Source organism: Sciurus vulgaris (genome assembly GCF_902686455.1).
Source record: "Sciurus vulgaris genome assembly, chromosome: 16".
Classification (NCBI taxonomy): Eukaryota; Metazoa; Chordata; class Mammalia; order Rodentia; family Sciuridae; genus Sciurus; species Sciurus vulgaris.
In genome coordinates, this window is record NC_136477.1 from 14568903 (window position 1) to 14585179 (window position 16277).

The following is a 16277-nucleotide window of genomic DNA, read 5'->3' on the forward strand; positions in this document are numbered from 1 at the left end:
TTTCACACACGTGTAGCATGTTTTGGTTATTTTTTCCCCAGCCCTCCTCTCCTCTCTTTAATTCCCTTCCTCTTCTCCACTACTCCACCCTCTATTTCCCTGAGGTCTCCTGTTTTTATGTTCCTTTTTCTCTCTAGTTCTCACATAAAGGACGACATCCTACCCTTGACTTGCTTAGTCTGCCTATTTCATTAGCATGATGCTCTCCAGATTCATACACTGACCAACAAATGACATGGTTTCATTCTTCTTTAAAGACTTTCTTCATACAATTTTAGAATACATGAATGCTTGAAGAAAGGTAGAGACGTGGAGAGGAACTTCCAATCAGAAATGCAGGGTAAGGCATCAAAACTGATCAGATTTATGATGAAATATAGATGTGATTTCTAGACAGTAAAATATTTCTATCTTTTTAAATAAAAATTCTTAAAAGGAGACTAATGTACCTTTCTCTCTCTCTCTCTCTCTCTCTCTCTCTCTCTCTCTCTCTCTCTCTCTCTCTCTCTCTCCCTCTTTCTCTCATAGTCACAGGAATCACATGAAACCAAGGAATACCACACAGATTTCAGAATTCCTTCTGCTGGGACTTTCAGAGGACCCAGAACTGCAGCCCCTCATCTTTGGGCTTTTCCTCTCCATGTACCTGGTCACTGTGCTGGGGAACCTGCTCATCATCCTGGCCACCATCTCAGACTCCCACCTGCACACACCCATGTATTTCTTCCTCTCCAACCTGTCCTTTGTGGACATCTGGTTCACCTCCACCACCGTCCCAAAGATGCTGGTGAACATCCAGACAAGGAGCAAGGCCATCACATACAAATCTTGTGTCACCCAAATGCACTTTTTCCTTCTCTTTGCAGGGCTGGACATCATTCTGCTGACCCTAATGGCCTATGACCGCTTTGTGGCCATCTGTCACCCCCAGCACTACACGGTCATCATGAATCCCAGAGTCTGTGTGGTGATTGTTCTGGTGTCCTGGATCGTCAGTGCCCTGCATTCCTTGTTACACAGCTTGATGGTGTTGCTGCTGTCCTTCTGCACAGACCCTGAGATCTCCCAATTTTTCTGTGAACTCCACCAGGTGGTCCACGGTGCCTGATCTGACACTTCTCTGAATGATGTGGCGATGTATTTTTCAGCTGTGCTGCTGGCACTTGGCCCCCTCACTGGCCTTCTTTACTGCTACTCCAAGATAGTGTCCTCCATCCGTAAAATCTCATCTGCTCAGGGCAGGTACAGAGCCTTCTCCACCTGTGCTTCTCACCTCTCTGTGGTCTCTCTATTTTATTGCACAAGCCTAGGTGTGTACCTCAGTTCTGCTGTGGCTCAAAATTCACACTCACGTACAAAAGCCTCAGTGATGTACAGCGTGGTCACCCCCATGCTTAACCCTTTCATCTACAGTCTGAGGAATAGGGACATCAAGAGTGCTCTGAGGATATTCCTTTCCAGGGAATCTATAAAAGGATCATTGGATTAATTCTCGTGATTTCAAAACTCAAAGACTCAGACCCAGATACTTTGTCTACTTTGATGAGATTGTTAGAGTTGAACTTGCTTCTATTTATTTCTGAAAATTAACATCATCTGCTACTTAAGAAATGTTCTCCATGAAGGTTTGGCCTCTCACTGATATCCAACATATTTTTCTCATCATTTTTCCTCTTCTCAGGTTTTCCTACTTGGTATCATACGTATTTGGAACTTTCATTTTGTGTCATAGATTGTTGTGGTTTAGATAGTAGGTGCCCAGAAAAGCTCATGTGTTAGACATTATAAAAGCTTAGAGGTGAAATATTTGGGCTATGAGCACCTTATCCCAGTCAGCTCATTCACCCACTTGAACGGGTTCACTGGGTGATAACTGTAGGCAGGCAGTTGGAGGCTGGAGGAGGTGACCCTGGGGTTGTGCCTCTGGTGTCTGGTCTTCCCCTCGTCTGCAGGGTCTGTCTGTGTCTGTGCCAAGGCCCTGAGCTGCTTTCCTCTGCCACCCCTTCTGCCAAGTTCTGCCTCACCTCAGGACCTGAGGAATGGGGCTGGCGTCTGAAGACTGAGACCTCCGAAACAGAGAGTGTCAGATGAAGCTTTCCCTTCTCTAAAATTGTTCTGTGAGGTCTGAAAAGTGAAAAAATTGATGAAAACATAGGTCAACGCATATTTCTAAAAAATGACATGTGTAGTATACCAAGCAATTCTTTTGTACATCTTTTAATTTTAGATAAGGATTTTATTACTCCTGTGTAGAATGCTGCTTTTGGCAGCTAAGGTCCTTTACATACGCTTGTAATAGAAATGGTGATTATTCATTTTTATTTCTCTAGTTTATATTCTTTCAGATATGTAGACTTTGGGATCCCAGCACATTATATAAATGCTCTTCAGCTTTTATTCTCAGTAGGATCAGTTTCTTTTTCAGTTCATTTTCTACTGGGCTATCATCACTTGTAAAAAGTAATTTTCAAAGAAATGTCTGCAGTTGGAGTCTATGTGGAAAGACAAATATTAGGTTTTTTTCCAGGTCTTTAGAATAATCCTCATTTTGTAAAAGTTAATGTGTACGTTATAGGAAGGAGCAAAACACAAGAAGCAAAGCACAAAGTCATGCCATCCTGAGCAGCTGGCGACTTCTAGGTCCTAGGCACACACACAGCATCCCACCAGGTGTAACTGAGTTGGGAGTATGTGTCTCACTTTTCTACACATCAGGAATATTCGCCAATTCAACATCCCAATGCTGCCTGAGTATTTCCAGAGGAGATAACCTGCAGTGCAGTGAGGTGGACTTCAAGTCATGCACTATGTCATCAGCTAAAAGATGTCATTTTCACACTGTAAATTAACTCATTTAACACACGCAGGATTGGTGTTCATAGGGAAGTGGGTTGTTCATTGAGTTAAGGACGAGGTATCTCTTGTGTTAAGTATTGAATATTTACCTGTTTCTGCTTGAAAACATCCAGGGTTGTCTACAAATACAACTCCTGCCAAGGTGCTGAATCAATATTCTATGTTTTCAAATTTTGTTAGGTCCACTAAAGGAGCTGTGAACGAGCAGCGGCAACCTCAGCACTACAGATCTTTCTCAAGCTGGGCCTGCAGTCTTCGTGATCACAGAATGACTTTCTAAGGGCTAATTTCCTGCCCAGTCATGTGATTCAGGTACCCAGGTCCTCCTGCCCCTATCTGCACGTCCCTTCAACCTCTCCGGTTGCCTGGAAGGGAACCTCAGCATAGTCACTGTTTACAATTATCTGAAGTGAACTTGGAAAGCAGAGCAATCATGAATGCTGTTCCTAAATGTCAAAGGAGTGCTAGAAATAAGAAGCTGCAAGCTGCTCACCTGACTTGCTTCCTGTGCTTTCACACCCTCAGTTGGCCTATGCTGCACACCCACCTATCCTGAAACCAGACGATCCTCCAATGCCACTGTGAGGAGACAGAGGGTATGGGAGGAGAGGCATCCAGAGCCCTCCTGAGCCTCTTCAGCTGAGTCTCAGCATCCAGATGCTGGGGTGCAGCCACGTGGTGGTGAGAGGCCCTGGGGCTCTTTTGTCTTGAACCAACATGTGCCCATTTTACGTCATGGCTAATGGGGTTATTTCCTGCTGCTGAGAACCATCCAGACAAGGAAGCTGGCTACCTCGCAACAGCGGTTCCTGGGCCCTGTCATACATCTTCTCTCACATCAGATATTCATGTCAAAAACATAATTGAATTCGTGAAATGAGTGAGCTGAAGTCATTACTCAGCCAGGTTTCCTCACCAGAAAGCCCAGAAGGTATCTGTGCATTTTCAGTCAGTTAATTTCCATTTTCCAATTTTTCTGTGCAAGACCTTTACCTCATAATATGAATTTGTACAGTTTTTATTCCACTTTCAGTTGCATGGCATCAAAAAGAATCGTGTTTTTCTACCCACTTCCTGATTGACTTTTTAAAATGTTCATTTGAATGTATTTATGGGAGTGTGTGAACAGTGCTATGCTCTGTGTGGTGAACTCTGCTGGTGGCTGGGGTTGTAGCTTAGTGACACAGGAAACACTCAGCAAACTCAATCCCTGGGCTCAGGCCCTGTCCTGACACATGCCTATCAGTGAGTTAAATACATGTCCCTCGTTAATTTTTAATTTTTCTATTTTTCCAGATGAGCTCTTAGATTAATATTGTTCACCTGAAATCTGGTGAGAGTAGTCCTTGTTGCAGGGTAACTGACACATTGTCCCTAGCATGACTCAGAATCTAGGACTCAATGAATGGAAGTGCCACTTAAATCCACAGGACGTGTGGGCAACAAAATTAAGCAGGTGCAAGAAGCTCAGCGTGTCCCTTGTGTCCTGAGTTTTCAGCAGCAACAGGGAGGCCAGTTCAGTCCTCAGCATTCTCTGACCTCATGGCTCCTCACTCCTGTTCCTCATTCCCCTGGACACTCAGGCTTCCTTTCAGACCTGAACACTTAAACCAAGATGCTGCCTCAGGGTCTTTGCTCTGCTGTTCTTCCTGCAAGGACCACACTTCACCAGCAACCTTGTCTCTCTCCTGCCCTCTGTGCCTACTGAGATCTCTGTTCAAATGTCACCTTGCTAACCTTCCTTGGGCACACTCCTGTCCATGTACCTGGACCCTGTGTTTGTGAACACACACATGGATTTCCACCTCTACATACCCTTGTGCTTCTTTTTCCCTAACCTGTGCTTTTTTTGACATGTGTTGGTCCCATCACCTTCCAGAGATGCTGGGGAGTATGGACACACAGAGCAAAGTCATTGATAGAGGGGTTGCAGCCCCCATGTGTACCTTCTCACAGGCTCTTCAGGGTTCTTTAACCCCCTGCCTTTAGGAAAGATTTGGATCACGAGGGCTCTCGCTCTTCAGTGAATTAATCAATTTGGTGGCTTAAGAATTTGAATGGATTATTGGGAGGTGCCAGAAACAGCAGGAGGTGGGGGCCAAGTTGGAGGAATTAGGGGTCTGCGAGTGATTCATGGGGACCATAAGTTGTCCTTGGGCCCATCCCTCTCTCTGCTTCCTGGCTACCATGATCTGAAGAGCATTGCTCTGCCATTCCCTTCTACCATGATGTTCTGCCTCACCTGGCCCAGTGGTGCCAGCCCATCATGAACTGAAGCCATTGGACCAAATAAACCTTTCCTCCACTAAATTGTCCTTACTGGGATTTTGATCACAGCAATGGAAAGCTGACAAACACCCCATCTGTCATCCCTGCATTATGTGATCTTGAAGCCCTGGCCTGTGGTCTGCATCTTTCCTCCTGAACACCCTGTGACCTGCACTTCTCGTTACAGAACTGATTATTATGTGGCAACCTGTAAGTACAGACTTGTAAGGTCCCCATTTGCATTTGAGTGAAATCAATTAGGGGGTCAGAATTCTCTGTTCTGCTGCATGTGTGTTTTCAAACGTTCTTAGGAGTGTTTTTCAACTCACTGAGATGTTTTATTAATTTATTTTCATATTTCTGATGCCTTGTGATTATATATACTTATGTGGTTAGTATGACATTTAGGTAATTCCGAGATGGATCTTAGGGACCGTGATGTAACCACCTAGGCAAAGCCCAGGTTTGGAGAAGAGACCAATAAGTAAGTTTAAGAAACGCCTGAGCATGAGGGATTTCAGGACATTTCCAAGACCCTGAGAATAAAGGTCAAGTTGGAGAAGAGCATCATGGTTAAGGAACCCAAGGTCTGTTCAATCCCCCAAAATAATTAGTGAACTAGAGATTGTTCAGGTGTTGGGGTGGAAGGTGGAAAAAGGAACGCTGGTTTTGATCATGGAATCTTATATTCATTTATGGAATTATCACCCTGGATCCATGAATATGAACAAGTAGTATGTGTTAATTAGAAGTTACATATAATGTAACCCATCACATCATAAAGCTGAAGGTGAAAAGTCTATGATCATATAAGTAGGTTCAGAATTTTTTTTCTGGAAAATTCCAATATTTGTTTATGAAAAAAGTCAGCAAATGAGAATCATAGATGACTATCCTCAAGTTCATCATCCTATAAAAAAACCCACATCTTAAAAGTGAAAGACTGGGTCATTTTTCACTAAAATGAAGTCAAGGATGTATTTTTTTTTTATGTTTAACATCACAAGGGATGTAGTAGATAATATAGTAAAAGAATAAAAGCTTATCTGAGGCTCACCATTTCAGAGGTCTGAGTCCACAGATGACCTACTCCATTGCTCAGGGCCTGAGGGGAGGCAGAACATCATGGCAGAAGGGTGTGGTGGAGGAAAACAGCTCAGGACATGTCAATAGGAAGCAGAAAGAGAACTTGGATCACCAGGAACAAACGATAAACCCCAAAGTCATGTTCCCAGTGACATACCTTCTCCTTCCAAACAATTAATACATATCAGTAGATTAATCCACTGATTAGGTTACATCTCTTATAATCTAATAATTTCACCTCTGAATGTTCTTTCCTTGTCTCACTTACAAATTGACAACATGTGTCTTCTCATACACCTGGAGTAGCTCTCCATTTCAAGTTTGGTTTTTGTTTTCCACTAGAATTTTGTAGCTTCTACCATATAAACTTTGACAATGTATGGCTATATTGACCAAATTGTTTCCCTAGGAGATGGTATTATATTGTCTACATACCTTTTCTCTAAAACCTGTTCTCAGCCCCAAAGGCTCACCATGTGCACACACACGTGTACACACCATGTGCACACACACACACCATACCACATATACATGTAGCACACTGTGGACTTTCCCCTTTACATCCTTGATCCTGAAATGGATGTGGTCTTGGTTTAATCCTGAGATGAATTCAAGGCATTTTTCCTATTGTCTTTGTACAAAATTCTTAGCATCACTTTAGCAACAATATTCTCTTTAACAACCACATCTTCCTTGTCACCATTTCTGACTAAACTGCAAGCTTTCCAGACCTCACCTCTCTGATTTTTACTCCAGAATCTCACAGTAAATGGGGTAAAAGGTGGTCAGCAATACTCCTGTCATTATCTGAATGCTGTGCTGCCTTGAAATTTTCTCCTCCAAATTAATTAGTCCATAAGTTTTATATTCAGCCTCCCACAAAGTCTCTGGACATGAGGAAAATATTGACAAATTATTTGGCAGAATGTAACACAAGTGACCTCTTTCCTGTTGACAGCAGAGTCCTATTCCCCTTTGAAATCTCTGGAGCACCATTCTGACTATCTGTATTCCTGTCAGCATTCTGGTCTCGGAGCTCCCACCAGATCACCCACGAAGCTCCACTTATAACATTCTAAGACTTCTCTATTTGCATTTCCAAACTTTTCCACATGTCTCCTGAAAATCATTTCCAAAGAATTCTGACCCACATGGTCACCTTAGTTACAGTAATGATCCTACTTCTCAGTACCAGTTTCTATATTAGTCACATTTTCATTGCTATGACCAAAATACCAGATTATATATAGTTGTATTTTCATTGCTGTGACCAAAACTTGTGACAAGAACAACTTAAAGGAGAAAAAATTCATTTAGGATCTTTGTTTCAGAGGGTCAGTCCACAGTCAGTTAAAGCCATCCTCATTGGCCTAAGGTCAGGTAGAACATCATGGCAGCAGGGATGGTGGAGGAAGCTGCTCTCCACATGGTAACCTGAAGGAAGTAGTGGGAAGAGCCAGGGGAACAATGCATAATCACCAGGGTACTTCCCCAGAAACCCAATTCCTCCAGTCCTGCCCCACCTAGATACATTGCCACTCAATAGAGTAATTCTTAAAAATTATCATTCCCTAAAATGGATTAATCTTCTGATTTGATTATACATCTCAATCTAATCATTTCATTTCTGAACACAGGAGGTTTTGGGGAACACCTCAAATTTAATCTATAAGAGGAACATATCAGAGAGTTGGTAACCAGAAGGTAGGAAGATACTGGAGAGTGAGAAGAGAAGGTAGATGTTGAACAAAGTGCACCAAGTTTCAATTATATTGGAGAAATGACTATTAGTAACCTATTACTGCCCTGCATGGTCCCCACAGTTAATAACAAATTTTTGTATATTTAAAAATTCCTCAAATAGGTCTGTACCATGGGGTCTTCCATCCGTCAAGAGAGGAATGGATGAAGACAATATGGCATATCTTTCCAAGGGAGTATTTTTAGGACACAACGAAGGAAATTCTGCCATTTTCAGTAATATGAATGGAACTGGAGAGCAGTCAGGAATTGAAAGAGAGACAATGCTTCTGCTTTAATATCTGTGGAAACAAAATATGTGAAGATGACCTGCAAGTTGAAGAGGGATTTCTAGGCACTTGGGAAGGGGACCCTGGAGGTTGAGTTAGGGTAGAAGAATGGATGGACATTATTAGTGTACAATGTGCCCCTATGTAGAAATACCATGGTGAATCCCATTAATTTATACAATTAATGTGTGTTCATAATAATACTTAATGAAATAAAATAGATTTTTCACAATCTCACCACACAAAATGATACACTGGTGAGGTAATGAAACTGTCAAATAACTACATTGAGACTTTATATAATATATGCATAGATCTGAGTATCATATTGTACCCCACACATACACATAATTTTCAATTAAAAATGAATAAAAATTTTTAAAAGAATTATACAAATGTATGAATCTACATTGTGTACAACCATAGAAATGAAATAATGTACCCCATTTGTGTATAATGAATCAAAATGCAGTCTGTAAAAAATTATAAGCTAAAATCAAATTTAAAAAAATAAAATTTGACATAACATTAAAATTGACTAAAGCCAATACGACATATCAATAATTTAATGATAATATAATTTAGTAATTAAATTGGCAGTGACTGATAAAAAGCATAATACAGAAAATTCCTAGAATGTTGGATCCTAGCCAGATTCTCAATATTTGTTGAATGAATCAGGAGTAAAGTCTCAGTGCATCCAGAAATGTAATGGACGATGTCGTTGTGTTTTAATTTACTTGGGGATTTAAATGGTAGAAGCTCAGTAACCTTTATCCTAAATACCTAAAACGAGAAGTGTTGCAGATTTGGACCTTTTTCTGATTTTGGGACATCTGCACATTCATGATTAGATACCTTGGGAATGGGACACAAGCTAAGTGAAATTCATTTAGGATTCATACATTCAGGTTAAGTGCCAATACTCTGATTTTGTACAGAATGCACAGAGTTTTTATTGCAAGCTTTCAAAATTAAGAATTGAACTTTTTAAAAACCAATTTTAATGTCTGCTGTTAGGTTCATTTATTATTTATAAGTGTTATTGTTGGAATGTGTGAAAGTCAACAAAATTGGTTTCATCAGATACCTCATCAGGTTCTGTCCTGTTTCTGTCATTACCTCTCATTCAACAGCACCTTACAAAGTCTCTGCTATCAAGCATTGCAAAGTCTAATTATTTAAATGACTGCAAAATATTTATTGTATGGCTTAACATTCACACTTCGGACATTCTATGGTATCGTTCTTCATTAAACCACTATGTCATTATCAATCTACCATGATTTCTACAAAGTTATTTGGAGATTGGTTATTTAAAACCATGGTCTGGATTAGGTGTATTTTGGTCCCCTCAGGGACACTGGGAAAGTACTGGAGATGGCTTTCTCTGCGACTCCAGGAGGGATGAGTGACCTGCTAACACCCACCAGGTGGAGCACAGTAGAGGGATGAGGCCTGGAATATTAAGGTCCCTAGACTGAGAAAGCTGAGTTAAAGGTCACCTGCACTTAGTGTGGACAGCTGTGTTTAGATCTTCCTCCCAGGCATTGCAACTCTTCCCATTTCCAGAAAACTTAGAGCAACCCTTTTCCCACCTCTTTAAAACTTCCAACCCCATCAGTTTGATAGCACTTAATGTTTTCCCCATCAAATGTGAATGTATGAGATTTCCTGTTGTGTCCTAAAAGTATTCCTGGTTCTTTGCAAATATTGATATGTCCAATGAACATTTCAATCTATATTTATTATAGTCTACAGTTAACATTTAGAATAAGCATTACAGATTATTGTTTCTTAAGTGATTTTCATGTGAGTTTTTTTGGTTATAAAAACCTTTTGTATTTTATTCAGTTAAATAGGTGTCTATCTTCTTAATTCTCAGTTTCTTGCCTTACGTAAGATAAATTTCCCACCCATAGATTTTGCATGCAGTCTTCCTGGGTGTTTATCTGAAATATGTTGCTTACATTTACACTGAGTTCTTTAACTCCCCTGAGTTTTTAGTAAGGTTTGTGAGCTAGGGGGCCAACTTCATTTTCCTCCAGATACACAGTGTTATGGTTTGGATGTGTCCCCCAAAAGCTCGAGTGTGAGACAGTTCAAGAAAGTTTAGAGGAGAAATAATTGGGGTTATGAGAGCCTCAAACCAATGAGTGAATTGATCCCCAGATAGGGATTACCTGAGCGGTGCTGTGGGCAAGTGGGGTGTGGCCGGTGGAATTGGGCCCCTGGGGGGGTGCCTTTGGGGTTTATAATTTGTCCTTGTGGAGAGGAGCTCTCTGCTCCCTGATTGCCTGTCCTGAGCTGCTTTCCCCACCACACTCCTCTTCTATGATGTTCTCCCTCACATCGAACCCCAAAGAATGGAGCCGACCATGTATGGACTGAGACCTCTGAAACTGTGAGCCCCCAACTAAACTTTCCCTCCTTATAATTGTTCTTCTCAGGTCCTATGGACATAGCAGCAGAAAAGCTGAATGAAACACAGAGCTTTTATTTAACTTTTCGGGCTTTTCCAAATATAATCTTGTTATTTAATACATTTCCACATGTGCTGAGACATAATTCCTGATTCAACAAATAATTCTAGGAATATCATTCTGGGAACACTATATATGTACAGGTAGATATGTATGTAAATACATACACATACCTAAATAGATATTAATTTAATTATGAACCCATGTTGATTTGATTACATTATTGCTATTTTATAGTTTTTATTCATGTTTAATACTTCTTCCAATTTTATTTGTTACAGTTGTTTTGAAACCAAGGTATTTATTATCTTGCAATTATGGTTGGTTCTATTATCTTGCAATTTTATTTCAAAACTTCCTCCTTCAAAAGGAATCCTATTGTGATGAAAAACTATCATGCACTTACGAAAATATTAAAATCTTCTCCCACTTAGTAAACTTTTCTAAATCATGCACACGTCTCTACATGACATTGTGAAATAGAAAGGTGAAAACAGCAGATCAAAGTCCCTGCTCAGCTGTCACTTGCATTATCCTGGCACAAACACATAAATAGATGTGTGTTGCATGAGGTCCTCAGGGATGTGCCACATGGAGAGCATTATGACTGTGGAAGGTTCCAGTCATCCTAACAGGAGCACAATTTTGGGTACTATGGTGAGGAGGCCTTTGCATGTTGGAATATGTCCAGAACCAGGACTAGGGTGAGTCCATCTAGTGGGTCAGAAAGAGGCCATCATAGAAGCAGAGAGCAGATCAGTGGTTCCCAGAGGCTAGGAAGACATGGCAGATGGTGGGTGGAGAGAGGAGGGCTCAAGGGTGCAGCCTGGAGCAGCACCTGCCCATGTTGCGGTGACTGTGTGGACAGTACTTATGGTTTCCAAAGAAGCTGGTGGAGAGGCTTTGTGAATGTTCCCTCACAAAGAAACAAGTACCATTTTAGGTGATGGGTAAGTCCCTGAATCTGACCTGAACAGCACACAGCGTAGCGTAGTAACCCTAAATATGAATCATTATGACACATCAGTTATAGATTTTAGAAATGTTAACAAAAAAGATTGAGGCCCAAGAAAAGGGGTACCTGAGAAAAATGAGACAGAGGCCCTCCTCACCTGCCATCAAGTCCTGTGAGAACCAGTGGGCAGATCCACGAGGACCAGCACAGGAAGGGCCACTCTGTCTCAAGAAAATTGAGGAAGAACATTTGTGGTTCTTGGTGAATTATTGGTTCACTCTCTGAGCTCAGCTTCTTCTGTTTAGATGGTTGACATGTGCTTCTTGACACTCCAACGATGTCCTTACTTTTTTCATTTGCTTAATGAGTTTTTATTTTTTATCAATCTTTAAAAATTTGTTCTAAGTGGTCGTACAACACAGAAGCATGCTTTTGAACATTGTGATAGGTCATAACTAAATGGAGTGTGATTTCTGATTTTTCTGATTGTACATATGACATTGGTCATGTAGTCATATATGTACATGAGGTCATAATGTCTGTTTCACTCTAATGAGTTTACTTGTTCTTTTTAGATACACATGATAGCAGAGTGTGTTTTGACATATTATGAATACATGTAGTATACTTCTCATTCCTGTGGTTGTCCATGATGTGGAATTACACCAGTCATGTACTCATATGTGAACATAAGAACCACCATTTGACCCAGTTATCCCACCCCTCAGTATATACACAAAGGAGTTAAAATCAGCACACTGTTGTAACACAGCTAATTTGTTTTTGATCTCTTGTTTTCTCTGGGCATGGAGGGGATATAATGGGACTTGGAATGTCACCATGAAAATGCCAACTGTTTCTTCCTTACATCCACCTGGGGACCCCCTGTGCTTATTGGTGTAAGGAGGTGTACACTATGAAGAACCTGCACTTTGAATTTTGAATTGAGTTCCTTTCCCAGGCCAGTGTGATAATGTATGATACTTTCCTGATGCTGAGAAAGGACAGCAAGCTCCCTGTCATCCCCAGAATCACATGGGCTGTCAAGGGCTCAGAATAGCACTGAGACTCTCGTTACTGTGTCACTAAGCTGGGATGTTTGGTAGGTTAAAGGTAGTCACTACGTTTTCAATTTACAACATTTTCTACTTACAGTAGGTCTATCAGGACATAATATGTTATGGAATATTAAATTGTGGAAACTCTTCTGTTTCCCAAATGGGAATTCAGCTTCCAGATCCCAAAACTCGGGGCAATACATGGAAGTAAAAAGAGAATCCACTTCAATTCAAGGGAAGGTTTTGGAGACAACTTAACCAAGTGCAAATGCAGAAACACTGGGTGGAGGGAGTCTTTTTGGCCTGATGTTTCAGTGGCAGCTGGTCACTGCTGCTTCTATGCTTTGTACATCATTTTAATGGACACATCACACTGGCACGTATTTCTGGGCACATTAGCATCACTTGGCACAGGTGCCTACCTCAGGGTGATTGGCATTTCCAGCTCCTAGGCATCTGTCATTACTGATGACTGGGAAACTTTGGACCCTTCATTTCTAGCTTTTTGAAATGTAGATTGGTGTAGAATATAGTTACACTATGATGTTATACAACAGTAGAACGAATTCCTCCTGTCTGACTCTGTTTTGGTACCTGTTATCTAATCTCTCTCTCTCCTGTGCTGACTCTCCCCAGCTCCAGGGACCATCATGTCACCTTTTCTTCTGTGAGATCAAGTCTCTTTACCCTCCTCACATGGATGAGGACATGAGACCCTTGTCTGCCTGGCATATTCCATTTACTTAGTGTCCTCCTGCTCCATCCATGTGTTCCATTCATTCATCCACCAATGGGCACCTAGTTTGTTTCTGTATTTTAACGATTATGAACAGTTCCACAATGGACATGGGATGCAGAGATCTCTCTGCTCTCTGATTTTGATTCCTGTGGATATGTACCTAGCGATCCTCAGCACTTTGAAACACTGACTCTTAACAGTCTCGCTCCTCCTACCAAACAATTGAAATTAAAATTTTATATAATGTATGTATTATCTCATTCAATTCTTAAAATAAATCTACAAACTCTACTACTATTACATTTCACAACTTAAAAAAAAACTGAGACACAGAGCATTATTATTGTATTTAACAACATAATTGATTAGTAGGTTGGAATTTGAGGGACCCAATAGTTACTCTAGGCACTGTGATCATAAGGGCTACACTTACTGCCTCTTTATTAAATACTTAATTACATCTTATAAACTGCAAAAGGAACAATTATGGTGCAGGTGTAAATACAATGAGAAACTACTATATTTTAAAAACATTTATTTGACACAAAATAATTTTATATGTGAATGAGATTCTGTGTGGTATTTGGAAACCTAGAGGTGATATGTTACCCCAGTTGTGGTGGCTATTATCTCCAATTTCTTGCATGTTTATCATTTCTAAATTCCATGACATCTTTTTTCAGATGTCACCATGCTTTTTGGTCCTGAGTAAGCAATTTTTAATAGAAACCACCCTAATCCACTCTCTTCTTTTGAACTCCTTTTTTTACCTTAAGCATCTGCTATCATTTGAAGTACTATATAATTTAAAATTTTTCTTACATTCTTCCTACATGGTAAGATTTAGGGATCCGTGTTTTCTTCTGCATTGTTTACACATTGTCAAGGGACAAGGTTTATATTGAATTTTATTTTTTAAATGCATACAGAAATTTATTATTGTAGAATACATGATCTCCTGGGAAGGTCTAGGAATGGGAAAGGAATTTGTAATCATAAACATTGGGGTGATCCCTGAAAGTGGACCAGATTCATATATGAACCATAAAAGTAATTTCTTGGTTACAAGATAAATGAAAGCATTTCTGAAAAGCTAGTAATACCTGTCTTTTCTCTCTCTCTCTCTCTCTCTCTCTCTCTCTCTCTCTCTCTCTCTCTCTCTCTCTCTCTCTCTCTCTCTCTCTCGGTAGCCAGATGGAACACATGGAACAACGAAATGGTACACAAATTTCAGAATTTCTTCTTCTGGGATTTTCAGAGGAACCTGGGATGCAACCCTTCCTCTTTGGGCTTTCCCTCTCCATGTACCTGATCACCATATTTGGAAACCTATTCATCATCTGGGCCATCACCTTGGACTCCCACCTGCACACACCCATGTACTTCTTCCTCACCAACCTGTCTTTTTCTGACATCTGTCTCACCTCCACCACTGTCCCAAAGATGCTGGTGAATATGCAGACACAGAGCAAGGTCATAACCTTTGAAGGCTGCATTATGCAGTTGCACTTTTTCATAGTCTTTGCACGTTTGGAAAACTTTCTTCTGGCCATGATGGCCTACGACCCCTTTGTGGCCATCTGTTGCCCCCTGCACTACACAGTCATCATTTACCCCCCACGCTGTGTGTTCATAGTTGTGCTGTCCTGGATCCTGAGCCTCCTGCATGCCCTGTTACAAAGCTTAATGGTGTTGTGACTGTCCTTCTGCACAGACTTGAAAATCCCACACTTTTTCTGTGAATTTAACCAGGTGGTCCAACATGCCTGCTCTGACATTTTTCCTAATGACCTGGTGATGTATGTTACATCTGTGGTGCTGGGAGGTGGCCCCCTTGCTGGCATCCTTTACTCCTACTCCAAGATAGTGTGCTCTATCCTTGCAATCTCATCAGCTCAGGGGAGGTACAAAGCCTTCTCCACCTGTGCTTCTCACCTCTCTGTGGTCTCCTTGTTCTACTTTACAATCCTAGGAGTGTACTTCAGTGCTGCAGCAACCCATAATTCACATTCAAGTGCAACAGCCTCGGTGATGTACAGTGTGCTTACCCCCATGTTGAACCCCTATGTCTACAGTCTGAGGAATAAGGACATCAAGAGTGCTCTTAAAAGACACCTGTGAGGAAACTGCAGAGGCTGTATCTTCAGAAGCCTCCCTGACGGCTGGGCTCTCATCCTCAGAGCCAGGAATTGCAGTTCCATGGTCACGGGAATACAACTCGACACTCCTAGAATTTTCTTTGAAATTCATCTTTGATTTCAATGACTTTATATAATTTGAATATCTCTGTTTATTAAGATTTCTGATATTTGAGATATCAATGCATATTTCCCTTTTGTCATTTTCTTACTTTAAGAAAGTTACTGCCCATTTTGGAAATATTTTGAGGTTCCCACTGTCTGACCTGATGATTAGTTGTACTAACGTGGTGTGAGCTACACTAGGCAGCTGAGGTCATCTGCATAACTTTATAGTAGGAGATGATCTGAACTGCAGGTTTTGACCTTCGTGTTCTTGATTCCTTCCTCCATCTCTAACTTCTATCTCTGGTAGCATAGACCTTAACTTGATACCGTGTTTCCCAGCTGTCCTGGGACCTGGAGTTGATTCTCCTCATTACAGTTTTGATTTTTCTTCAGCATGGTCCTTGGTGCATCTTATTCATCCTGCATAGGGTAGTAAGGAAAAATGATGTATCATATATATATATATATATATATATATATATATATATATATATATATATAAAGTGTAATGGACCAAAGATAAATTTCAATGTCTTGATTGATTTAGAGTCAGATA

At 40.7% G+C, this 16277-nt stretch overlaps 1 protein-coding gene across 1 annotated transcript; it reads left to right on the top strand.

Moving 5' to 3' along the window:
• Positions 1 to 541: 541 nt before the first annotated feature.
• LOC306647114 (olfactory receptor 7A17-like) lies at positions 542 to 15596 on the top strand (the record flags this gene model as incomplete). The annotated part of the gene is made up of 2 exons (XM_079116134.1): positions 542 to 1076; positions 15190 to 15596. The coding sequence occupies 2 exons, from the start codon at positions 542 to 544 to the stop codon at positions 15594 to 15596; spliced, it is 942 nt and encodes a 313-aa protein (XP_078972260.1).
• Between the last annotated feature and the right edge of the window lie 681 nt (positions 15597 to 16277).